The 27745-nt window shown below is 37.4% G+C and overlaps 1 protein-coding gene across 12 annotated transcripts in view; it reads left to right on the top strand.

The window, feature by feature from the left end:
* Nucleotides 1-24413: 24413 nt before the first annotated feature.
* Gria2 (glutamate ionotropic receptor AMPA type subunit 2) overlaps nucleotides 24414-27745 on the top strand; it is a 139642-nt gene continuing 136310 nt past the window's right edge. For 4 of the 12 annotated variants that reach the window (XM_078021959.1, XM_078021963.1, XM_078021958.1 and 1 more), the window contains exons 1-2: nucleotides 24415-24958; nucleotides 25486-25626. In XM_078021959.1, the coding sequence (XP_077878085.1) occupies nucleotides 24871-24958; nucleotides 25486-25626 (229 nt within the window). In that variant the 5' untranslated portion in view covers nucleotides 24415-24870. Of the gene's footprint in view, nucleotides 24959-25485; nucleotides 25627-27745 lie in introns of all 12 variants that reach the window. The other 8 variants (XR_005737304.2, XM_021730277.3, XM_078021965.1 and 5 more) reach the window with 5 other exon arrangements.

The raw sequence follows: 27745 nt of genomic DNA, 5'->3' as shown, positions 1-27745 counted from the left end.
TTTCAGCTCCCAGTCACGGCAGGCAGGCGGTCTCTAGCCGCCCAGTATCACAGGCCGCGGGCGGGTGATCGGTCACCTGCGGCCGGGTGTTCTCCTACCGCCCAGCTATGCGGGCAGTGGGTGAACTGTCGCCGGCGGGCCTGCAATTTCCAGCTGCCCAGTCTTGAGGGCCTTGCCACTAGCTTCCTGGTTTCTCCTGCTAGCCTTCTGTAGCCGCAGGGCAGGCCGCATGAATCAGTGGGCCTGGATCTCCGGGGTCCCACAGTTGGCAATTGGGATCCCAGGCACTCTGTCCTTTGGATTTTCCTGCTTGCCCCCGTAAGAACCCTTTCTCATGTTCCTGAAATACCTGTTGAACTCTCCCAGCTTTCAGCTGCTCTTAACTATATCATTTCCACTTAGTGAATGACCTTCACTGTGCTGCTCTTCCTCTATGGAAATGCTTCTTTGACATCATTGTCTTGATACGCCCACCCAAAAGACTCTTGCCATGATTAAGTTTCTCCTCTTGTCAGATCAGCAGGATTTCTGAAGTGGTTATTGTAGTTGGTAGTTTCCTCTTTCTTGTTAATGCCAGATTTGCACACACAAGGTGTGACAAAATCAGTCTGTAAGCTTGTTGTACAAAAAGATATTATTCTCTGTTTTCTTGGTAAAAGCTTATGAAACTTGTGTCGGTTCTAGAGAATGGAACAAAGAACACGGGTCATGTGAAGCTCCAACCCTCCCCCACCCCTGCACACACCGGGTATAAAGTTCAAAGAATTTCCAAAATCATTCTTCAGAGGAAGAATTGCTAGGCGAGAGCCACCTCTGAACCCTGCCGTCAAATGAAACTGCTCCCTGAGAATTCCCCTGGTGTCCAGCCTTTTCTGTCCTACTTCAGTCTAAGTTATCCCTTGTAATTCTGGCCTTAGATTTATCTGACCCTTTCTATGTTCAGTGACCTTTGATTAACATTCTATAACAAGCTTCCAATAATATCCCTTCCTGTAGGCTATAATCAGCATCTGTCTCAGGATGGTTTTTAGACACAACATCTCAGAGGTCTCTGCTAGGTAGTCTTATTGAAATTTGTTGAAGTGTCTATTTGGTGTATAATCTGGTTATAGGCATTTGCAATGCAATTTGAATAGTTGGGTCCTAAGGACTTGATGGGATTTCCTGTGACATCACTCTGTGTAACTCTTTTAATGCTAGTTTCCACTTGAATCTCAATTTCAATTCAGATTTCTCTTTTCTTTTTTTTTTTTCTTGGTGTGTGTAACTGAAATTACAAGCCATCAGGATTCTTAAGATAAGGAAGATGATTTTGCTAAACCCAAAAGGCCCTGAAAAACACCAAGTTTCTGGTTTATTGACAGGGTCTGTGAGAAATAATAACTTAGGCTTATAGTTTGATGAATTTACCAGGAATTCCAGAAACCAGACTGAACCTGAATTTATCAGCCAATCTCTATAAATCATAGAGGGATAATCAGTTTCAATTTCCTCCTGGGATTCCTACTCTGAGGAGACAATTATCGTGATAGCCATAGTTTGGGGCTCTAACTTGTTTGTGAGGGTTTTCAAATCCCACTTCAATATACTATTGCAATGTAAATTGTACGTTAAATTGCAAATAAAATACCCCAGTGGCAAAACTGAAAATGTATGTCCCATTTCAGGAGATGGCAAATTGCTCCTGGCTGGACTCCATAAAAGGGATTGAAAAAGATGCTCTTAGCCAGGTGTGTAGGGTACCTAGGGCTCCCTTTTTCTGTTGTCCTTCTTATATAGCCTGAAGAGGAGTCATCATACATAATCCTTAATAGTCTACTGTCAACCTTCCAGAGCTATCTGCCTAATATACTGGCTAGACAAGATTGTTCAAAAGAGAATGAGTGGGGGATCCAAACTCTCCCTTCTACCATTTCCTTAATCAGAATAGTCATATCCTATAGCCTTTCTGTACGTTTATATTCCTTAATGTTTGCTACGGTGAAGAGCCCAGGCAATTAAAGAGTTCCCACTTACTGTGGTTATTTTAAATTGGCCACACTGTTTATATTGATTGGGAAAAGTCTGCCTATGTCTCATTCACATGCATCTATTACATTTAGGCAGGTAAAAACAGTAGGGTCATAGAATAAGCTGGTCTCCAGTTTATAGTTATGTCCCTACCTTGGTTGACCTTCTCAGCATTCTTATACCCTCCCTGTGTCAACCATGGGAACTCCAGAGCACTATTTTTGTTGCCTAGAAGGGTGACTGGGTTTGACCAGTGTGAAGCCAAGGAGGTTTCCTTCCATGTGTACCTCTTAATCCAGAAGCTTCACTTCACTGTTAGCCTCTTTTCCCCCATTGCCACAGTGAGTGATCAGGTCAATAAATCAGTGATCACTGATTTATTGAAGGACTTGATAAGTGGACCCTATTTGTGCAATTCCCAGGTCCCCAAACAAGACTTTTGGGCCATCGGCTATTGTGTAATTTGCCTGAGTCAAGATGGTCCTTGACCATTGGATGGTCCTTGACCATTGGATGGTCCTTGACCACTGACAAATTGAAAGTGCCCGGGACTTTTCATCTGCTCCTAACTCAGGGCAATGTGAAGCCGGCTTCTGGCTGTGTGGAATAACAGAAGCCCTGACACTTCATTTCAAGGTGGAAGTCGCATGCCAGACCTCCATGAGGAATCAGGTTAAATCTGAAACTTCCCCTGAATTGTGCTGCTTTTTGCACTAACTCCCTTCCTTATCCAGCTTCCTTTCCTGATTTCTTCTGGCATTTGAATCCTTGTCTCAGATTCTGTTTCTAGGAGGATCTGATGGAGAAAACTGGATAACAACTTCCAGTTCCCCTCATCTTTCTCAGTATCTTTTTAAGAGTTAGAGGGAGGAAGAGAAAATGGGGGGCATATTTCACCAGTCTCCTCTCCCTCTTCCACAACACATATCCTGGCACCTTTCCTGTTGGACCCAGACATGGCTTCAGAATTCTCTACAACATGCTCCAAAAGGCTATGGCTGATCTTTAAATAAATTTTAGCTTTTTGGACCTCAGTATAAAAACAACATCAAAGACAACAAATAATAACAGAATTTTAATCACTCAATCTCCCACGCCTATTGATCTACAGAATCTTATACACGAATCAGATTAAATTCATGCTGTGTGCTCTGCGGCATGGGCTGCTCATCTGTGAGTCGACACTGACACTTCTTTCCTATTTTCATTAAAGAGTCATAAAGCGATTCTGCAGCTATGTGGACAGAATGAAAGAGCATGCAATTTTGTCGTATGGATCATCACTGGCATATCTTGGAACATTCATCAGTCTACTTGGAGTGAATTTTTCACTCTTTTGAATTATATGAGCACCTAAATTGAATTTGGAAATAAGTGTGTTGAAAGATGTGGTTCTTTCTACTGTTTCAGATAACAGCTTCAAATTGGCTTCTCTGATAGCTATTCTTAAAAAAGACAATTCTCCCTCTTTATCAAAGCACTTCAGTTCTTGTTCCTTACCACATTGTGCACCTATTGTTTTTTTTTAGTTTGTCTATTAACTTGCTATTGTTGGTTTCTCTAATTTAATATAAGAAAATATTAAATAAAAATTTTATAAGAACAGGGACCTCATTAGAATTATTTCCCACTGTATCTCCTATAGTTCATTGCCTTGCCTAGGGGAGAAATGCACCAAATGTGTAATGATTAAATTAATGATGAATAAAATTTCGGGAAGAAATATGAGAGGGCTTGCCTGTATGAGAGATTTCATGTTTCAGGAATAGAGAATCATAGCTTATTCCCCATTACTATGGTTTTATTATGGGTTTATATTATAAATGCATTCTGAACAGTGGATCACATACGCTTTTAGAATTAGACAGAATCTACATTTACATTTTTATTTATCACTTGCTATATAGTTCAGGGTTGCTTAAAATTGCTGGGCTCATGGGGTTGGGGATTCTGCTCAGTGGCAGAATGCTTGCCTGGTATGCCAAGACCCTAAGTTCTGTCCTTGACCCTGAAAAAAAAACACAAAACAATTCAGGGTCCAGGGCTGAGGATGAGGCTCAGTGGTAGAGTGCTTGCATTGCCTACATGAGGACTTGGGTTAAGCCCCAGTATCTTCCCTACCCATACACACAAAAAGTCAGGAGCCCAGGAAGGAAGGGGATATGGGAATAGGAAAGATAGTAGAATGAATCTGACATAATTTTCCTATGTTCATATACGATTAGACTACCAGTGAAATGCTACATTGTGTACAACAAGAATGGGATCTTAATTAGAATAAGTTATACTCCATGTATGTATAATATATCAAAAGACACTCTACTATCACGTATATCTAAAAAAGAAAAACAACAACAAAAATAAAAGTTATACCTATTAGGGATGGTATGAAGGTAAAAAGATCACATAAAGTAAAATGTTTAAATACCAAGTATCTGGAACAAAGTGAATATTCAATCAAGCTATTTTGGAACATTTGGTATGTACTGTTTTTCTTCAAATATATTATGAATACACTTATAATCACTAGTGTGAACAAAGAACTTTCTCTGAATAATGAAATTTTTTTTTTTAATATGAGAGGTAAAAATACTGGAGACCATCCCATCTACCATTTTGATACTGTCAAGGGGGTTTTGATACTGTCAAGATTTGCTGTTCCCATTCTTCATAGAATAATTTTGAAAATTACTGGATTTGAAAAGCTGCTTTAAAAATTTAATGGCCAAACACAACATGGCAAATACTAAATGGGAAAATAGTATGGGAAGAATGCCATGGTTGTGGTCTGTGATATAAGCAGGTCCCTTGGGCCTAAATTCTCTTGCTGGTGTATGCAGAAACTTATATATATATATATATATATATATATATATATATATATATATATATATAAATAATATATTACTAGGGTAGAAACTCATGGGCGCTTAACCACTGAGCCACAGCCCCAGTCCTTTTTTGTATTTTATTTAGAGACAGGGTCTCACTAAATTGCTTAGAGCCTTGATAATTTGCTGAGGTTGGCTTTGAACTCTAGATCCTCCTGCCTCAGCCTCCCAAGCTGCTGGGATTACAGGCATGCTCAGCTGATCAAGGCTTCATAAATATTATTCCAAATTTTAGCCTTCTTCTAGTATCTTGTTGTTTTCACCACTGAAAAGAAGATAGTATAACTTATTTATTTAAATGTTTCCATTTGCAAAAAAAAATATTGTTTGAAAAGTTTGGACATTTTGATGCTGATAGCTACTTTATCTCTGACTATTCATTTTGTCATTAACTCTAAAATGGTTTCAAAACCAAGATCTCCAATGGTAGCCCTTATCTGATTCTTTAATTACTTCCTTCCTAATGAATTACCTTGTATTTTCATCTCATTTAATTGTGTAGTAAAGGAAGTTTTAATGTATTTTAGAAACATTTTAGCTAATTAAATGTTTCTTTTGTTTTAATGATATCAAATTTAAAGAAGGGAATCATTTTAATATTCAGAAGTATGCCAACTGAAAGGGGATTTTAATTATTGTGTCATCTGGATTGAAATTCTGAGCAAAAGTCAAATAATGAAAAAGAGGATATGATTTCCTCCCACAGATATCCTTATTTTGCTGAATTAAATTAAATCTGAGTCAGTGCCCTCTCTTCCCCAGGGTGGAGAGAAATTCAATGTTGTCATATTCAGAGAGACCTTTCCCCTTTCTGGGGTCACATAACAAACTGGAGAATCAGTAGTATCTAGAAAGTGAGAGAAAGAACGGCATTCTGCAAAGAAGCAAGGTGCTGCCAAGATGTTCATTTTCTGAGCCCTATGATATTAGATAGGAGCAGCTCTATGCTTTTTATCCATGGCCACAGAATCCTCTGCCCCAGTACCCAGGTCATGGTTCTTTGGACTCACTTCTTTTCCTAGTTCCCACAGGTCACCCATTGTAAGTTCTAGTGGCTCTCAAGTCCTTCTAGATTTCTCCATGCCTTGGGAAGAACTCCATCCACTTCCACCCTCATAAAAAATAGTACATACTAAAGTAAGAAAAACAACCGTCTCTATCCATCACCTGGAAGAAAGTTTCCCGAAGTTCAGATCATTTCAGCCTTAATAGTCTTCTAACTCCATAACCATGCCCTTCCATGGATGACAGTTTAATCCCAAACCACTTTTATCTGATCCCAAGGCAAGGGAATCTCTGCCTTTAGAACTCAAAACCCAGCAAAACATTTCAAAGATGGTGAGTACCAAAAGGAGAATAGCTCTCCTTTCCTTTTATTAGAGGGAGTTCAAAATAGAAATTATTTATATCTATAAATTATCTAACCATTAATGGTACCAGGACTTCTTGTCACAGAGATAGGCTTTGTAATGCATTCCAGTGGAAAGGAATGTTAATGGCACATCTGAATTAGACTTTTGTGTTTCGTCTGACAGGAGCGTTTTTCTAAAATTAATAATGAACTCTAAGTTCGTGTACATATACAATTAACTTTTCAAAACCTTAGGTGTTTGTGAGATTTATTTGAAGTTTCTTTCCCTAATTTCAGTAAATAGCTTTGATCCATGCCTTAGTAAAATGTACTCTAACTGGAATTTTTGTTTAATGTCACTGTCTGAAAAATCTCAGTTGTAACTTTAATGCATTCCCCATACATGATGTAAGGGAGCAAATATCTGCCAGTAGCAGTATACCACTTAGTATACTAATGTTTTCAGTATACTGGAAAACAAAACAAAACAAAAAGTGAACAAACAAAGACAACAAAGGTCAATGAAAACAAAACTCAGTTGTCTTTTTATATACAAATTTGTTTATTTGAATGTTTTAAAAATAGCTATTTAATCATGAAATACTTTAGCAAAGTCAGATAAAAATCCTAATTACTGTTGCCAAAAGAAGAATGCTGAACAATGATGTTTGTGGGCTAAAAATTCTTTTATGGAACTCATTAGCAGTATAAGACACAAAAATATTTATGGTGTCGTAAAACTGATGGAAAAAGCATGGCATCCAGTACAATTCAGTGTTTATTTGGGTCTCAAACTACATTTATGACCTTGAAATTCTCTCAGGTTATACATATAGTCACAAATGATGCTATTCCAACCAAGTTCACAATGTTACTAGGTTATACAATTTTAGGAACTACTATTCTTTGAAATGGATGGTATATTTATAGCAAATTATATTTAAGGAATGAAATCAATTTTTAGCCTTCTAAGATTAGAAAGTGTATTTCTGTATAAAGTTATAGAATTTCGCCTTCACTAGAATTATTGTTGTTTCTCTGTATCTGTTTACTTAATTTTACCTCCTGCTCAATATCCCTTTCTTATTCTCACCATTTTAAAATAATATAAATAAAAATTCCTTAATTTCCTATCTTTAGTGTCATCTGCCAGGTATCACAGTTTGTCTGTTTGTTTTTCCCCTGAACATAGACATTGGGTTAAAGTGAGCCATGTGACCTGGGCAAGCCAATTAGAATGAACCTTAGTCATCTGATGAAATGTCATAACCAAAGTGCTTTCCCTCCAGCTGGAGACAAAACACAGTTGCTATAAACCTAAGAAGAATTAATCTTAACCTTAGATTAAAACTGATTCCAAGAAAATCACACTGGTTGAATCAACCAAATTTTGCTCAATTCTGGAATCTAATTACATCCGTTAATACGTCCTTGGAGCTGCAGTTTTTGTTGCTGCTATTTGCATAAAACTTCATGGGCTGAGCAATCAAATTACTTTTTTTAGAAAAGGAAACTTTCACTACTTTTGGCTTCACCCAGATATAATAAGAACTTCAGTATTTTCATATTAAACTAAACTAAATGTTTCTTTAGGCTTGAGTTTCCAAAACTTATGTAACATGTTTTCCCCTTGAAAAAAGATTTACTAAGATGTGTGGCAGGGTTGTAAGTATTGCCCTGTATATCTAAAATCCTTGTAGTAACTTCTCTCTGAAATCTACCTCCATTACAACATTACATTGATGGTTTGGGCAAGGGAGAGGTTTAATCCTAACAATACAACTTTAAATCTTAGACCACTTTTAAATAAATAGTTTATATCTTCTTTCCCAGGAATTCCAGACCTCCTTCCCTGTAGGATCCAGCATTCTATTATCCTATATTTCTTGGTGTCTGTTTTCTGGGCTACTTTGTTTGAGGATCTTTTATAAATTCAAGTCTCCTTTTATTTTATATTTTATTTTCATTTTGCTTTTTTATTTATTAATTTTTTAAGACAGCATCTCACTCTGTTGCCCATACTGGTTTAAACTCTTGGGCTCAGTGATCCTCCTGCTTTAGCCTCCCAAGCGCTGGGGCTATAGTTGTATGTCACCATGCCTAAATGTTTTCCTTTAAAAAAAAATAATATATATATATAAAATTTAACTATTTCCTACTCTTCTTATCTATAGATCCAACTTGAGACTTTCAAAAACTACTTGAAGTGCTCTTTTACATAAAAGATTAATCAAGCTGAATGTCATCCTTTTGTAGCTCAGACTGGCAGCGGTCTTGATTGAAGTCTTTTTTGTTTTCCAATTCCATAACTCTCTGTAAAACAGAATTTATTCTTTCTGCCATTTTTGAATCATTCCTCTTCTGTCTGGATCAGAAGTAACTCTTTACATAAAACTTTAGCCCTTTAATGAAATTGCATCTTTCACTAGATTATGAGCTCTGTGAAAGCAAAAAAATCATATTAGTCTTGTATTTCTCTACTCTTCTCTTTGTAGACATTTAATATATAATTGTTGGATAAATGTAATAGCAATAAAAATTAAAATTGAGTGCATGAGGAACTTAATTTTACCAAATATCATAGACATTAGTACAATTTTTTACAAGTATTATACTCACTTATTATTCTTTTATTATTATATTAATGATTGTTGAAAAGAAATGTAGTACTTCTTGCAACCATTAGATTTTTCATTCTTTAATATTATTTGATTTGAGTGGGTTGTTCTAAAAATCTTTAAGGATAATTGTCATTATTAAATTTTTTGTATAAATTATCTTTTCATATTCTGGGGCAGGGGAAATTATTAGAAGGTAACTTTGTTATGCTTCTTATTTGTCTGTGTTGAAAACAATAGCAGAATCCTGACTTTTGAGCTACTAAGTTAAGACTGTGTGCCTGTTAATGAAGTTACAGAAAATCAATTCAGAAGGTAGGAAATTTTCTAATTTAGGTCATACAGAAAACTAACTGATTCCATAAAAACTGGCCTTGATAGAGCCAAATATGTTTTTCCAGGTCTTTTCAGTTTGTGGATTTAAAATGGATCATTTTTAATGATAATATCAAGAGTTTCTCTGGCTTTTGATGTCTCCTGCAATATATGGTATAGTAGCCTCTGGCCCTCAAATTCATTTTCACTGTTGTGAGTTCCTAGAGTTGTCTTCATGCATATTGACACACTTTCCTCCAAGGTTTTACAGTTCTGATTTCCTCATCTATATCTGATACACATACACACAAATCCATTTTTATGAATACCTTCCTTACCTCTAATGCCCTATGTGAGAACATTTACATAGTTTATAAGTTTTTTTTCCAGAGTATCAAAGCCTCAAACTATCAATCACACAGAATTCCTTGAATCTTTATTCAGACTCTGCTATATCATAATCCAAACATTTTAGAGGGGGAGTATGCAAAACTATATTATTCTCTCTCACAGAGACTCCATTTATTCTCTCTCACAGAGACTCCATGACGTCTTCTCTTGCATTATTGTTCTTTTTCTCTAAAGGTTTGACTAGTGGATCTGAACTCATCTAAGTCCAGATATGAAGCTCTCTTTCTATTCCTTAACTTTCCTCTGGGTATTCTTGCTATGCTGACTCACCAAGCAACCTACTCACCAACCATGGATAATGAAAACATCTTATCCATCCCATATCTGTTATGGAATTCAACTCTTGGTTTCCACCTAACAGTTCACCTCATTTTAACATTTATCTGAATCTTAATTTTGCTTAAGAAAGAATGACCCTGTAAACTGGGCATATTGGTGTTTCCTCCTCAAATTAGTTCTATCCCTTCTCTACCCTGTTCTCTGCCCCAGGCAACTGATCTGTATAAACTACATCAATGGGTTTCCCTCCTGACTTTCAGATGATGTTAGTGAACAGCAGGACTGGTTCTGCTGATTGATGATTGGAAGAAGAAAAAAGAATGGGATCACACTGTCTCTTCTGCTGTCTTCTTCCTGATAGGTGACCTGAGATGATCTGAGTGCTTCAATCAATGAACCCTGCATCTTTCACCGTAGCCTTCTCTATATCATTCTCTCCTGTGTTCGGGGTCTGGATTCAATTTTAGCCTAAGGATATTAACAGATCTGTTATAACTAATTCTTTGGATTATTGCACTTAACTTTTGTGATTTTCCCCACTCACACATAGTATGAGCAAAATATCCTTGGATTATCCCTTTTGAAAGTGCTACCTGTTTTCTCCAGAGAATTAGATGTAGAGTAATTGGTACTGAAATGACCTTAGGAAACAGAACCTCACAATAGGATTCAAGGATTCAATTCTTATGTATTTAAGGATCAAGGGATGGGTTCCTTATAAAAGGAGGCATAATGCGTGGGCTATTTTAATGTCAGATGGTGGCATCACGATTATCAGCATTCATTTTCATGGATGGGAATAGAATGAGAGGGAGCAGAAGAGAAGTCAGGATGCATATAGTTATCATGAGATCAGCAGTGATTTTTATATATTCAAGCTTTCCAGTTTTTTCGGCTGGTCCCAGAGAACAAAAGCAGGGAATATGAGAAATTGAAACCTGTGAGCATACAGTTAAGAATATGCATGGTAGAAAAGAAAGGTCCCCTGAAGTTTGGAAAGAGTCCCGATTTTCCTGTTGTAGTGAGGGATTTATGACTTGTGGGAAATCTAGACTCTTCTTTTAAGTAAACAAAGATTACACAGTGCCAATAAAATGCTCTACCACACATCTCTAACTTAATGGTACTGGTGGTCAAGGAGTGGAACTCTGATGTATAAAATGAAGATATTAATACAGACTTGGAGGAGCCTACCAGCTCAAAAATTCCAAATTCCCCCAAACTTCTGTGCAAGCAGAAACAAATTTGTCAAGACTCTGAGGAAACCTTCTCTTATTTGAAAAACAAAAACAGTTAATGACCATAAATAAAACAGCTGCCTTTCAAGATGAAGCCAGTTTTTCCCCAACTCAATATCACTTACTGATAATAGGCTGATACTAAGTGTTAGATCACACTGTACTCTAAAGAGAGGTACAAAGATTGAACAGGATTTGATGTCCTTTATAGGCCAACAATAAATTGATCTATTGATAACACCTTTCTGATAACAAGAAATAGCAAGCCTCTGATCTTAGTAAAAAGCTGAGACGAACATAGCACGTAAATCCCTCAGGTGTCAGGAGGTAGGCATCATAGATAACTTTTTAAGTATCCTATGATGTGACTTATATAACCTATGCCAAAGAAAGAAGCAATGCTTAGTGAGCTTCTTTCCATTTTGCAAACAATATGTACCACATTTGGGCATACCCTTCACATTTCTTAGTATTGACTTATATGACAGACAGTTGGACACAGAGAATTTAAATCCAGCAGCCAGTTCAGGGTAGAATGTAAGCTGACACTGGAGCCTTGAGATTCAGCAGATTCAGTGGTACTGGAAATATCTAGAAAAAACAGAGATGCTATTATAAAGCCTATAGAGCAGTTCCAATAAGAGAATCACATACAGGTGCCTAGGGTTTGAAGAAAGATCTTGCTTCTTGCTTCCCTCTGCTGGCAAGTGTTTTTCCATGTCAAATACAGTTTCTAACTTGCCCCTTGATGATGGTATGCACTAAGCTTTTTTCCAGAGGACACCACAGGATTCTGCAAAGTGATTTTCCCATCCTGAGAAAATGGGTATTATTATCTCATCCACTGAATGATAAAATTGGACATGTACAGTATTATACCATAATGAGATATAAATAGTATATTCAGGTTGGATCTTGGCATACATATACAACACAAATAAATTGCATGAGAAGATGGCAAAGACATCCATGATACCATTTCCTATAGGCTTACTCCTCAACACACCTAGTCTATGAACTGTTAATTCAATGGGGGACTATGTATGCTTGGTTTATAGAAGACCATGTATGTTATATGAGTACCAGCTGAAAGTGGATGGCTGCTACATAATACCTCACTCAGCAGTGAATGTGGAAAACATTGGTAAACTAAATGACACATCATGTTTTTCAACTTTATGTGAAATGAGAGCTAGTCTGAATCCATAAATACACTGACAATGAATAATGGCTAATAGGTTGTTTAACTGCCAGGTTCTGAATATAATAGAATTAGAGCACTAGTGACAAAGTTATCTGAAAGAGACAGAGATATGGATGGGAAGAATGTGAAGAAACTTAAGTCATTCGTAGATGCTCCTCAGAATTGCCTACATTTTTAAAAGGTTTCTCAATTAGGTGGACAAGATGATCTGTTTGTGGATCTCATTTAAGTTCTTTGTCTAACACACTATTGTTTTCTTCCTATGTTTGAATGCAAAATGACTTTGAGATCATATTCTGGATATGGATTTGCTTTTCTTACATTAAGTATTTCTTCCCATACTACCATTAGTGGACTTGCAGTATGCTTTTCCATTACAAGGAATCTCTTGTGTGTTAGTCATCTTTTCATCACCATGATAAAATACCTGAGGAAAAAAATTAAGGGAGAAAAGATTAATATTGGCTCATAGTTTCAGAGGTTTCGATCCCAGGTGGGCTGGTTCAATTGATTTGGGCCTGAGGCAGGCACAATATCATGGTGGTGGGAATGTATAGTTGAGTAAGATACTCACTCATGGAAGCCAGAAAGCAGGTAAAGAAAGAGTGTGTGGGGGGAATAGAGAGGGAGGGAGGGAGGGAAGAGGAAGAAAGGCAAAAGCAAAAAGTCAGGGTAAGACAGGAGAAAAGATACACCTTCAAGGGCATACCCTCACTGACCTATTACTAATCCACTGACAAAGTCAAAGTCCTCATTATCCAGTCACTTCCCAAAAGCCCCATTTCTGAACACTGCTGTGTTGGACACCAAGCCTTCAATGCATGAATCTTTGGAAAACAATATAGATTCAAACCATATTGCCTTGCTGCATTGATTTCTATCCGGAGGCACATGTTGTAGTACATGAGTCTGTGGCAGGTGAAATTAACTCATTTTGCTGTATAATATATACTCTGTCATTCTAGAACCGCTCACTGTGCAGAATGGGGAAAGATTTTGCCGATGGCTATTTGTTGACACTAGATTAGAGATAACACTCTGATGAACTACCATCATACAAAAATGTAAGAGAAATATTTTTAAAAAATTATTGGCCAATATATAATCTGTCTTCAAATAATCAGAATTTAACAATCTTGGAACTAATGGCATGTGACACCACTCACTGTTACATATAAGAAACTACTTTACTCGATATCCTAAAATCTTGGTTATGTTGACTTGGTGATTGAGGAACGAACATTTCCTCTAGGAAATGGGGCTGTGTTCTAGGTTAATTGGAAGCTAAGTGCTTTTTTATCCTCATTGGGTTCTTTTTGATCCTAAATCAACATGTACCATAGGTGTTACTGAGATCTATTTTCTATTTATAGACTAGGGAAGTTATAGTGTGAGGGAGCAGGGGAATTTTTGTGGTTAGACCATTGTTAGGGGGTTGTCAGCCAAGGGTCTTTGTGGTCCTCACCTCCATTCTTTGTAGTGGTCACTGTTCCACGTAGAACAAGGTGTTTTTCAGAATTTTAGTCCCAGATTACAATTTCCTTTCTACGTGTAATGATGGAGTATTGTCTGGGGTTTAGAACAGGGTGAGTCATAGTGACCGTACAGTAACTGTCTTCTAAGAGGGAGGATATATTTCAAAATGACATTGCCTGTGTCAAGTTCTTCCTTAGAGCCTGAATGATTGATCCTGCTTATGAGGGGGCAGGAGAGGGGATGTGCTACAACATGGAAGGAGGATTAGATTTGAATCCCAGAAAGTTCACTATTCACTAGAGTGCCCAGTCAGTCCATGTCACTTATCAGTTTGCAAGGCACAGCATCATGACAGGGACCATGATGGACTGTGGTGGAGCAAAGCTGCTCACCTGATAGTAGTCAGAAAGAACAGAGAAAGAGAGTGAAAGGGAAAGCAAAAGAGAGAAAGAAGAAGGAGGAGGAAGAGGGATGGTAAGAGGAGAAGGAAGAGAAATAGGAGGAACAGAGTAGCCAGGGTTCCTTCAAGGACACATTGCCAGTGACAACACTTCCTTCCACCAGGTCCCACCTCTGAATGTTTTCACCACCTCCCTTGGTACCACCTTCCACCTTGGTGCCACAGGATGGCACTAAATCCTTAACACATTTATCAGATATATGGTTGAAACTATTTCCTCTGATTTCATAGCTTGACTTTTTTGCTGTGTTGATTATTATCTTCTTTGAGGTGAAGAAATTTTATAGTTTGATTCATTCCTTCATAGTAGAAAGAATTCCAGTTTTCACCCTTGAGTATCATTTTAGCTATGAACATGCCATATTTGATTTTTAATATGTTGATGTCATTTCCTTCTATTTCTACTTGATAAAACTTTATATCATAGAAGGGCATTATATCTTATCAAATGCTTTTTCTGCATCTATTAATAGGATCATGTAATTTTAAACTTCATTGTGTTCATTTGCTATATTACAGTAATTGACTCATATTAGTTGAAACTTCTTTGCATCTCAGGCGTAAATCCCACCTGGTCATGCTGTATAATCTTATAAATACACTATCAAATTCAATTTCTTTGTATTTTTGAGTATTTTTTCACCTGTGTTCATCATGTATGTTGGCCTGTAGCTTTCTTTTCTTATATCTTGGTCCAAATTTGGTATCAGGGAAATGCTGGCCTCATAAAATATGTTTTTAAATATTCCATCTTTTATTATTTGGAAGATTTGAGAGAGATTGAGGTTAATTAGTCTTTAAACATTTGTGAAATACACAATTAAAGTCCATTGTTCATAAGATTTTCTTTTTCCTCTTTTTAAATTTTGGGACAGGGTCATACTTAGTTGCTCAGGCAAGCCTTGATCTTGCAGTCCTTCTGTCTCAGTTTCCTAAGTCACCTGCAATTACAACTTGTGTCCAACTTCATAAACTTTTCTTTATTGGGAGTTTTTTCAGTACTAACAATCTTTTTCCATACTTAGATTTTTCTTTTCCGTTTCTTCGTGATTAAGCTTTGGTACATTTACTTTTCTAAGCAATGTATTCATTTTCTAGGTTATCCAGTTTGTTCATATTAGTACCTTTAATCCTTTTTATTTATGTGCAATCACTTGCAATGCTTCCTTCAATTCTAATTTTATTTGCATCTTCTCCCTTTTTTGATTATCTAAAAACTTATTGATTCCATGTCTACTGCTTTGTTGTTTTCTATTTATTTCTGCTCTGGTATTGATTATATCCTTCAATCTGTTAACTTTGAGTTTAGTTAATTATTTTATTTCTGGTTCTTGAGGTATAAACTTGTTTATTTGAAGTCTTTTTTTTTCTTTTGTAATGTAAGAATTTATCATAATAATTTTTTTTCTTAGTATTGCTTTTGCTGTATCCTGTAAGTTTGGATGTGTTTTATCTTCATTTCTCCAAATATTTTCTCATTTCCATTTTGATTTCCTCTTTAACTGTTCAAAATTGTTCAATTTCTATATATTTGTGAATTTTCCTTTTTTTGTTCCTGCTGTTAATTTCTAGTTTCAATCCACTGTTATTGGAATAGTTATTTGATATGATATCAGTCTTCTTAAATTTGTTAAAATTTATTTTACGGCCTAGCATGTGGTAGGAGAATGTTCTGTTTGTGTTTGAGAAGAATGTATATTCTGCTTTTTTTGGAGTAAATATTCTGTCTATATTTTGAAGTACTCTTAGTTGTTTAAATTGTCTGTTTCTCTATTGATTTTCTGTTGGGTTATTTTACTCCTTACCAAAAGTGGGATATTGATGACTCCTAATATTATTATTTTGCTATTTCTTTCCTCACGTTGTACAAGCTTGCTAGGCAAATCTGGGTGTTTCTTTGTTAACAATCTCATGTATTTCATTGTTATTTCTTACTGATAGGTTCACTCTTTATCATTATATGTAATGTTCTTTTTTATTTCTTAAGACAGTTTTTGGCTTAGAAACTATATTATTAGTTATAAATATATCCACCCTTGCTTCTTTAATATTTTCATGACTTCTTTTTCCCTTCCTTCACTTTCAATTTATATGTATCTTTAAATCTATAGTGAGTCTTTTTAGCAAGTATATAGATGGCTTTCTGTTTTCAGTCCATTTGGTCACTCTGTCTTTTAATTGAGAAGTTGTTATGGCTTAGACATTATTAGATAATCCCAATGGGGATTAATTGAGTAGTAACTGAAGGAGGATAGGGTGTGGCTAAAGAAAGTGGGCACATGCCTTTGGGGTTTATATTTTTTATCTGGTGTGTGGAGTCTCTGTCTCTCTCTTTCTATCTCTATCTCTATGCTCTCTGGCCATGTCCTGAGCCATTTGTCTCCACCGTGCCCTTCTGCCATGATATTCTCTCACTTCAAGCCTTAAGGAATAGACCTGGCTGTCTGTGGATGGAGACCTTTAAAACTGTGAGCCCCAAATAAACTTTTTCTCTAAAATTTCTCTTGTTAGGTCTGTTAGTCAAAGCAGAAAAAAGAAGCCTGACTAAATATATTTACATTTGAAGTAATTATTGATAAGGAAGAATTTACTATTGCCATTTTGTTGATTATTTTGTCCATCTTACAGTCTTTTATCCCTTTTTCTTTTGTCCTGCTATCTACCTTTGTATTTTATTGATTATTTAAAAAGAAAATTGATATGCTTTGATTACTGTTTTTGTTATGTGCAACTTCTATCAGCATTTTCTTTGTGGTTGACACAAGACTTACATAAAATTTTATATATAACAGCCTATTTAATAACAGCTTAGCTTTAAACACACATAAATAACTACTTTTTATTCCCCTTCATGCTGTATATTATTAATATCACAATCTACACCTATTTGTATGGTAACTATTAGCACATTTCTGTACTTTAGATTTAACTATTATATTTGAAATAAAAGTGACTTACCTAACACTAGTATAAGAATAGATTATTCTATATTCGTCTATCTATTTACCTTTACTAGTGAGTTTCATTCTTATTGCTGCTTAGTGTCCATTTGTTTCAAATTGAAGAATTCCTTTAGCATTTCTTCTAAGGCAAGTCTAAGAACAAACACTCCCAGCTTTTGTTTGCCTGAGACAGTGTTTATATGTTTCTCATTTTTGAAAGAGAGTTTTGCTGGATGTAACACTGATTGGAATTTTTTTTTTCTTTCAGCATTTAAAAAAATACGATTTTACTCTCTTCTAGCCTGAAAAGTTCCTGATTCAAGACATACTGATAGTCTTATGAAAATTTCCTCATATGTGATGAGTTGCTTTTGTTACTTTAAAAACATTCTCTCTCTTTTTTTATTAGTTCTAATCAGTTATACATGACAGTAGAAAGCTCTTTGATTCATTATATACAAATGGAGCAGAATTTTTCACTTCTCTGGTTGTACATGAAGTAGAGTCACACCATTCGTTCAATCATATGTGTACCTAGGGTAATGATGTCTATCTCATTCCACCATCTTACCTACCACCTTCCCCCTCCTCCCTCCCCTTTGCCCCATCCAAAGCCTCCACTCATCCCATGTCCCCACCCCATTAGCATCCACTTATCAGAGAAGACATTCAGTCCCTGTTTTGGGGGGATTGACTTTATTTCACTTAGCATGATATTCTCCAACTCTACCCATTTACCTGCAAATGCCATAATTCTATTACCTTTTAATGCTGAGTAATATTCCATTGTACATATGTACCACAGTTTCTTTGTCCATTCATCTATTGAAGGGGATCTAGGTTGGTTTGACAGTTTAGCTTTGGTTTTGATTTTTGACAGTTTGATTATGTGTCTTGGTGTTGATTTGGGGGGGTTATTGATTTAGAGTCCTTTGAAATTTTTGGATCTGTATCTTCATTTCCTTCATTATTTCTTGCTATAACCTTTCTGGTTCCTTTCTCATTTTCTTCTCCTTTGTGATTATCATAATGCATATATTGGTTTTCTTGATGTTCTGTAAAGTTTTAATTCATCTTCACTCTTTTTTTTTCTTTTTTCTTTTTGTCCTCTGACTGCATTATTTTAAATGACCTCTCTTTGAGTTAGATGATTCTTTCATCTGCTTGACTGAGTCTAGATGAACTCTTCTTTTGAATTTTCCCTGTTTGGTTATGGTATTCTTGAGCTATAAAATTTTTGATAGACTACTTTAAAAGTTTCTGTCTCTGTTGACATTCTCAAATTGATCATATTTCTTATGAGCATATTGAACATTTTTATGAGAGTTATTTTGAATCCTCTGTCAGATAATTTATGTATCTTCATTTCATTAAGGCCAGATTCTCTAATTTCATGTTATTTCTTTAATTAAATCATGTCTTCTTTTTTATCTTCATTTTGCTTGACCCTTTAAATTGGTATCTATGCATTAGAAATAGGTTATAATTTCTCCTAGGACTCACTGACCTTGTACAGAAAATCTTCTCCAGTTGGCCTGGTCAGAGATCCTTTGTGTAAGAGCACTATACTGCGTTTGTTCCTAGTAACCCACCAATGTCTAGGATCTCCTATGTGTTCACTAAAACAGGAGAGAAAAAAAAGACTGAAGGTATTGGAGTGTTGGATGATCATTTCATCACCAGGGCTAAGGGAACTCTTGTCCCCCAGGGAAAATCTCTGGGAGCTGTGGGCTTTCTTGCACTTACCTTGCACTGAGCAGGCAGGATAAGCTGTGTGGAGTTTCCACACTAGTTTAGACCATCATCTTTGTTTGAGATAGCTTCAGGGAGTCTATTGCATGCTAGGTCCTGTCAGCACTCCAGCACAAAAGCCAGTCAGTCCCCTGAGCAGCACCTGGAAAAGTTGAAGCATTAGAGGTGTGGTCCAATTTCTCTCCCCAGGGAGAAGTTGGAGCTGGAACATTCCTTCAAATCATTTGGTGCTGTGCCATGAACAGAGACTATGGTGAGAAAGTGTCCAAAAATTTTCCAAGGATTTCAGTGTGGGTGTTTTTGCATTTACGTGGGGGTACAGGAGACTCTCAAATAGTTTTTGGATTTCTAAGAAAAATTGATCTGCATATTGTTTAGTCAGTGGAGGGAAGAAAAGTCCAGGGCTTCCTAGTCTACCATTTTGCTGATGTCATTTCTTGGTGATTTACAATCTAAATCTTAAATCATGTAAAATTTGGCTACTATTGCAAGTACTTTTATGCTATTTATTTCATTTTTTAATCACTCCCCCTTTTTACTCTTAAATTTTATGGAAAACACCAGTGGAAACCCACTGTATATTTTTGACCAACATCATGATCTAATTTTTACTGTTATCCATTGAATGAGAGTTAAATATATTTGTAAACAAACAAATAAGGAAAAAAAACCCTTCTATGGCAGTAGAATTTGATGTTTTGGTTATATAATTTAATTAAAATATCATGTAAATTGATAATATGTAATAAAAATTGTGAATTTATGTTGAATATTTTAGAAAGCATCAGTAATACAAGGAGTAAATCTTATATTCTGTTTCATGTAACACCTTTTTTTTTAAATACTAGAAAAATCCTAACAATTGAAAAGGATTTAGTATTTTGATTGCTTCTTAAGATATGAAGTGGGGAACTACTTAGGGTGCCTATACTCAAGGACATACTTCTCAAAAGTGCCTGGGATATACTTTTAAAAGTGGAAATGATTGCATATTTAATAGTATTAAATCAAAGCAGGATTTCAAATGTACAAACATGTCATCTCTTGTGAATTTTGCATTTTCTAATTTTTTCTATAATTGATTTTTTCAAGAAATAATAACTGTTTCATGAAACACCAGGGACTGATGAGTCTCAAAATTAACTTGTCTTTCCCCTGAGTCTTAGAATCAGTTTCAGGTGTTAACACAGTAGATTGAGTGGTCACAATCCACTATCTTTGTAAACCTCATGTGTTCAAAACTGAACCTATCAACTTGCACTCAACAGAATGAGACCATCATCTTTTGGGGCACTCAGTCTCTTATCCTGGAACATGGCTTTGACTTTTTCTCCTTTACCTCCAACATATACAAATTCATTGGTAAAAGTTATCTTATCACCTTCGAGATAATTCTTTTTTCCTAAAAGATAGTGTACACACATTTTTTTTTTTAACCATGGTCTTGATCTTGTTTATTCCTGTGACTTTTTCCCTCTATAAACACTGCACACAGCATTTGCTGATGTTGCATTTCTAATGAAGTGCTCTCTGCTAAAATCTCAATTCTTTATCTAGCTAAACTGTTTTTGACTTAGGTCAGGTGTCAGCCTTCAATAAACTTTCTTTTCTAGTGAGCTCCATGATATAATTGGCATAAAAGATGTTCAATTTCCATTATTAAATTACCTAAATAATTTGCCCATTTTTTTCTGGTTTCTTACTGTCCTATCACACAATCTTAATTGTGCATTTACCTGAAGTATGGGAATTTCATGAAGACATTATCTGTTGTGTCCATAATTTTATCCACCATGTCAAATGCAACAGTTAGAATTTTGTATTTCCTTAAGTAATGTTTGCTGAATGGATTAGTAAATTGAAATATTTTATATTCCAGTAAATATTTCTGGTACAGGATAGATAACTTTAGGGATAACATTAATTAAAATTCATATTGTCAAATGTTTTAAACCTAAAATGAAAACTCTACTTTTTCCCATTTTTGAACTTTATTTAAAAAATGCATACATACAGACAAATACATCCAAAAGCCTGGCTTTAGATACAAACTCTGAGGTCATGAAATTGACCTTACTGAATCAATAATTTAAAATTTTGCAACAAAAATAAAATATAATCAATAATGTCTCAAACTGAATATTTATATTTGCATTATTCTTTACTTTAGTTAAGGCTGAAACTCCTCAGAATGTATGTCCCTTTTTATTTATTGTCCTGAGTAATTAAAGTCCCATTTTCTTTATTTGATCTCATATTTGAAACAAGCTTCCTTCTGCAGGAACTGTTCCCTTTGCCATCTCCTGGTGAAAGCAGAATGGACGCTCATTCTTTTCTAACTTTAATTGCAACCAACACTTTCTGATAATCACATTTTCACAGTTGCAGAGGGTAAATAGGAAGGGTGGTGGTGGTGATCTTGACTTTGATCAGACTTTATCAGAGGAATTATAGCACTGGTATTTTAAATGCAATTTTGATAATAACATCAGCTGAAAGTTCTGTGTGCCTATCTGTTCGAAATTACCATCCATCCTCCCCCACCACACACAATGACATTTTTTTTTCTGTAAAAGTTTTCATCATGGAATGTGACTTTAAAACTGCAAAGAATGAGTAAGCATACTTTAAATTCTTAGGTATTTCATAGAAAATGTAAAAGGAAAATCCTTCTTTCCTATATCTAAACAAAGATAAAGCAGAAATTATAATTTTGCATATAACACTTATTTTTAGCATTTCTAAAAAAACATTTTTAAATATACACAGAAACAACAATCTTCAACGAACTACCATAAAGGTCAATGATCAGATGACCAATACTTTTTATTTCTTCTGTCTTTTACTGTAACTTATCAGAAACAATATTTAAGTTTTATATAATTGCCAAAATTGAACAGCAGAGGGCAGAAAATAACAAACTGTTTCTTAGAGTACACTATTCTATTCAACTGTTGTAATCTTCAAAATTGATTTTATTATTGATAAATTTAAGACAAAATAATCTAGAAAAAAGAAGTTTCTAAGTGCTAAAAATAGAACTCTGGACATATGAACAATAAATTCCAAAAATTTCTCATTTATTTATAGAAACATTAACTTCAATTGATTTAAATATATTATAATTAAATTGACAGCATTCTGCACTTGAAAACAGATAAATTATTGAATATTATAGTGAATTGGAAAAGTTTCATGAATTATTGATACAATTATGCCCATATTATAGGAAATTTCCCAAATGTGTGAAAGGTGCAAACATAAGCACATTGTGAGTAGATTAATAGAATAGCAGTTTAGTTACTGGTAATACTTGCTGAAATTTTTATTTCTACCTCATATATGAATTATAATCAGTCAGTGGACAGTGTTACTTTCTTAAGCTCCTACATATTTACTAGGAAAAATGTTCTATGATTCAGCAAATTCTTGTTTTTATAGAATGTAATTCAGTCAATTTTGAATTCATGCCTGCTCTTGACTTTGAAATAGGTTAAGATGAAGATAGTTTTTGAAACATTCTTATCTTTAAAAATTCAATTTACATCGACCCACACTTTAAAAATCATCATTTTTCCTGTTTAAGCTACCCTCCCTCTCCAAGCTCACTTGCATTACTTTGTATGAAATTGAGGATTATTTTTGTGAAAAAATTGAAAGAAAGAAAATGACTAAAGAGTCATTTAAATTTTTCTATGTCCCATTATCTATTCTTTTAGATGTTCATTTTTAAATTAGAAAAATACACATTAGTTAAATGTGTATTTTTATTAAATTATTTTTCATGTTGCAATTTTGTGTATGTGTGTGCTGCTATTTTTATCCTTACTGGCTTTTTAAAAAGCTAATTCCTTTTGGTTCAGAAGACTGGTCTTATACATACTGAAGAGATTTTATTAACTGCCTTCAATAAATTCTTAGTGATAAAACTAGAAACTATTTTAACCTGGAGTATACACATTTAGTAATAGATTATAGGTTTTCTCCTTATTGACAATTTAAAAGGAAAGACATGATTTGAAATCATAGGATTTGAAAGTCAGAAAGAACTTTTGCTCATCTTCTCATTTTTTAAATGGAGATATTGAGTCCCAGGGTGATAAAGGGGAGGAAGTATCAGTAAATACATTCAATAAGGATGTTGCAGGAGTGATATTAACATCACAACTGCACAAGAAGGTAAAATAATAGGCTAACTCTTAAGGCATTTTGGAAATATTAGTAAATTCCTTTATTAGTGTTGTGGTCCCCAAACTCCTGGCTACTATAAAAAAAAGTTCCTTTTACTTGTTCTTCTCTTTCTTTGTTTGATCACAAAAGTCATAAAATTTGGTGAGGAATTTCTGAGGCAGCAGAGGAAATGGCCAGAGCAGCTTCTCAGGAATGGGTTTGGCAATCAGTGTGCAGACATGAATTCCACAGGCATAATTATAGTCTTCATTCCTCTCCACTGACTTCCTTTCTACAAACTTTGTATCCCTAGTCTACTACGTGCCGAAGTAACTTACTTCCTTTAGGAAAAGATGTTTTGAAACCAAGAGCCAAAATGTGGTGTGGTATCAAGTTTGTAACTAAGTCTCTAAATTAGATTCTGCAGCTCTGAGGCCTTTCTAGATCAGCTGAGCTTCTCCCCCCACCCCCAATTAACCTTTCCTTTGTTTTTAATCCGGTATAAAGAAAGGACATCTAAGGAGCCAAGTCTATCTCTCTATAGCCGAAGAGAGTCTGCAGTGAAGGCAGTGAAAGCCTTCCACGCACGCAGTGTGGCTTGGCAAGTCGGCATCACAGCCCAAAGGAATGTACTCTATAGACGGAGTTTCCATGCAAAGCACTTCACACATTCTCTCTCCTGAATATTCTCCTACTCAACTTTGTCCTTTAAGAATAGAATTCTGGATTTTTCCTAGATCCTGTCTACAGCACATGAAACCAAAGTTCAGTTTTGGAACACTTCTATGAATATTTTATTTGCTTGTTTGCTTTTCAACTAAGTCAAGTGAGGTTCATAGCAGCGTTCCTGTATTGCTAAGTGGGTTTTCACAGGAGATGGAAGATAAAAATAAAAAAAAAATTTTAATGTAAACCAATAGGGCCTGGTAAGAGAGCACTCTACCGCCAACAATAATTTGCAATTCCACTTCTCATGCACAGCAGCCGGAAATCATCTTTGCTGCATTTGATCCAGGCTGGAGCATCTCTGAGAGCTGCAGCAGCGGCACAACCTTAGCTCCAGGCTGGAGGAAATCGCTGTCCTCGGTGCTGAAAGGCAGAAGCGCGCGGTGGGCGCGATAGCTCCCGAGAGAAGAGGTCTTTCCAAGGGACAGCGGCTGCCGGGGCTCTGAGCAGCGCTTTCTCAGCACCGCGCACGCGAGGCTGCCAGTGCTGTGCGGGGTGTGGGGCACCGTGCGGGGGAGGGGTGTGCGCGCGAATCCGCGGCCTGCCGCGAGTCGCGCACGCGCGCCCAGGACTGCCTGCTCCTCTCCGTGACTTGCTTGTGTGTGCGTGTGTGTGTATGTGTGTGTGTGTATGTGTGTGTGTGAGTGCGCGCGCGCGCGCGCGCGTGAGAGAGAGGAGAGAGGGAGAAGAGAGCGCGAGAGAGGGTGAGTGTGTGTGAGTGCATGGGAGGGTGCTGAATATTCCGAGACACTGGGACTACAGCGGCAGCTCCGCTGAAAACTGCATTCAGCCAGTCTTCCGGACTTCGGGAGCGGGCACAGGGCGCAGGGCTTCAACAAGCCACCAGCAGGACCTGGGAAATAGGGATTCTTCTGCCTCCACTTCAGGTTTTTAGCAGCGTGGTGCTAAACTGCTGTCTCAAAATGCAAAGGATCTAATTTGCTGAGGAAAACGGCCAAAGAAGGAAGAGGAGGAAAAGGAAAAAAAAAAGAGGGGGTATTTTGTGGATGCTCTACTTTTCTTGGAAATGCAAAAGATTATGCATATTTCTGTCCTCCTTTCTCCTGTTTTATGGGGACTGATTTTTGGTGTCTCTTCTAACAGCATACAGATAGGTAGGTACCCTTTGTGCTATGCTTTTGAATTGTGCATAATTTGGTGGTAATCTTTGTTCACAGTGGACAAATTAATTCATGTCATGTAGACTTATGTCATACCTTGACTGCATTCCAGATTTATACTACCTAGAATATACATGATTTTCTTAGGATGAAGCAAAGGGAAACGACTGTGCCTTTGATACAATAGAGGAAAAGGTCTTCTCATTTCTGACCCCCAAATTTTACTAATTCTGCCTTAATGACATCTCCCAGTTTGCTCACATTCTCTAGGGGTCTGAATGCAAAGCTTGTGATGATGAGTAAAAGCGAACGTTTCTGGCCACCTACCTTGCCCTCAAGATTCTCATTAGTGTCTTGACCCTTTGGCTACCTTTTGGACGTTCGACCCGGATTCTGTAGATGTGTTTATTCGGCCTATTAGCGCGAATAAGAGACTCTGGGCTTCTGGGTGCTAGCGGGCTCCCCTCCTCTCCCTCCAGGGCACTGACACGGTTCTCTTGCTTGGTGTTTGTTCTTTGCAGGGGGGCTGTTTCCGAGGGGCGCCGATCAAGAATACAGTGCATTTCGGGTAGGGATGGTTCAGTTTTCCACTTCGGAGTTCAGACTGACACCCCACATCGACAATTTGGAGGTAGCCAACAGTTTCGCAGTCACCAATGCTTGTAAGTAATGAATATTCATGCCTTTCTGGTGCCGCACGCGGAAAGCTAGCAATGAGAGTGTGGGATGGTGTGTGTGTGTGTGTGTGTGTGTGTTTCTGTGTGTCAGTGTGTGGGTGTGAGTGACTGCACACGCGCGTGCGTGTGAAGGCATAGAGAGAAGGTGGCTGTAATCTCAGAGACCCCCGCTGGCTGGGGGTATAAACAGGGGCGCGAAAGGCATTGAAGAGTTTGCGCACTAGGGAGTCTGGTGGGGGTTCGAACTGGGGGCATCTTTCTTGGGTTCAGGGGGGTCCTCGCCAGTCTCGAGTGCTAAGAGAAGCTGTCCCCGCCCCCTCCCCCGCGCGCCTATTGGCACCTGGCCAACAGAGAACACGCTGTTCCCCAGGGCGCGCTGTCGGGCTGTTGGACAGATCCCACCAGGGACTGCCAGAGCCCTGATGCCTGCCCGGCAGCTGCAGCGAACGCCTGTGTTTGGGGCTTAGATCCGCAGCCTCAGCTCAGGCTCATCCTGTGGTCCCCGGGAGCCCCAGGCTCTTCTCTTCCTCCCGACAAGTTGTTAGAATGGTTCTGGAGTTGGGCTCAGGGCTGTTACATAACGCCCAATCGAGGGGCGCAGCGCAGCAGGAAGCGAGGCCCACGCAGGCAGGCGCAGCCCAGCCCTGGTAGGGAAGTGGGCTGGGGCAGTGGGGAGCACGGTCCCTTTCTCCACCGAGCTCCTGCCAGAGTCGAAGGGGGCGATTCCGCCCCGGGCGCCGCGGTCTGCTCGCCTGCCGGGCGCGCTTTGTTCCCGGGTAGCCGGGCTCCGGCAAAGGCTGTCAGTGGAAAAGGGGTGGACAACAGTTGAATCCAGCCGAGTTTTAAAATCTGAAGAAGTCGCTGATCAGCCATTTTAGTCTTTGCAGTTCTCCATATTAGTCCTTCCACTCTGCTCAGTGCTCGGGGGCTCGCGAGGAAGCTCCATCAAGGCTTCAAATAAAGTCATAGAAACCAAGCGATTAGGTATCTGAAAGGTTCAATGGAAAGGCTGGCGGCCCTTTCCCGGGATTCGCGCCCCCGCCGGCGTGGGCAGTGCAGCCGCCGCCACTGTGCCTTCCTGCCGGGTTCCCAGAGCTGCCATCATTTCCTGCCGGCTGGGCTGGGGCGATCCTTTCCTGCCGCGATGTTCGCAGTTCTTATTTCGTAGGTAATGTTTTGGGGGAGATTTGCAGATGCCTTACTTCCCACTTTGGCTACAGTGTAAAGGAGCTAGCGAAAATTACCACAGGAAAAGCCCCACTGCAGCGATCCCACATTAGACAAACAACTGGTTGTCATTCCACTTCCTCTTATTAAGCTTTAATCATGCATTCGATGGTTTGGCTTGATTATAATATCAGGAACATCATCAACTCATTTTGCGACCGCTGTCACCCGGGTGAATGAAGAACTGAATAATTTCCTTTGAGTGATAGAACAGGGGCATTATTGTGTCATATTAGATGACCAGAATCCAATTGTTCTTGAGGGACCGATTTAAGGTTTCAATGCTGTTTTCTTCAAATGCTGATGTTACAGGAGAACGATCTGTCTCTCTCTCTCTCCCACTCTCTCTCTCTCAGACAAAGTGGATTTGCGGCTTCAAAAAATGTCATAGAAGAATGTATCAGAAAATTGTAGTCATACCAGACCCAGACACACACACACACACACACACACACACACACACACACACACACACACACACAATCCCTGCTTTAAATTTTAAAGGCTTTCTTGCTTGACCTATTTACCTGCCAGAACTAGACTATTGGTTTGGTATCATGAAGTTTCCATTTTTCCTAAATTATAAGTTCAATATGCAACTGTGTAATTGTATACTAGTGTGACAATACTTTGAAAAGTAAAGAATCCTAAGGGAAGACTACCGTTATTGGGAGGAAGTGGATTTTAGTGTGGACACTTATAAATTTTGAAAATAGTCAGCAACTGAGAAGTTCATTCATTGGAGAAAATAGTGAAGAGAGCATTCTGAGAAAATAATAGTTATGTCCATTAAACAAAATGAATATTCTTTGATTCCAACCCATGTTGAATTACTGTTGGGACTTTGTAAAGAGAAAACATTATGGTTTACCTTATG

The sequence above is a fragment of the Ictidomys tridecemlineatus genome, chromosome 9 (assembly GCF_052094955.1).
Source record: "Ictidomys tridecemlineatus isolate mIctTri1 chromosome 9, mIctTri1.hap1, whole genome shotgun sequence".
Classification (NCBI taxonomy): Eukaryota; Metazoa; Chordata; class Mammalia; order Rodentia; family Sciuridae; genus Ictidomys; species Ictidomys tridecemlineatus.
This window is presented reverse-complemented; position numbering and strand designations above follow the sequence as displayed.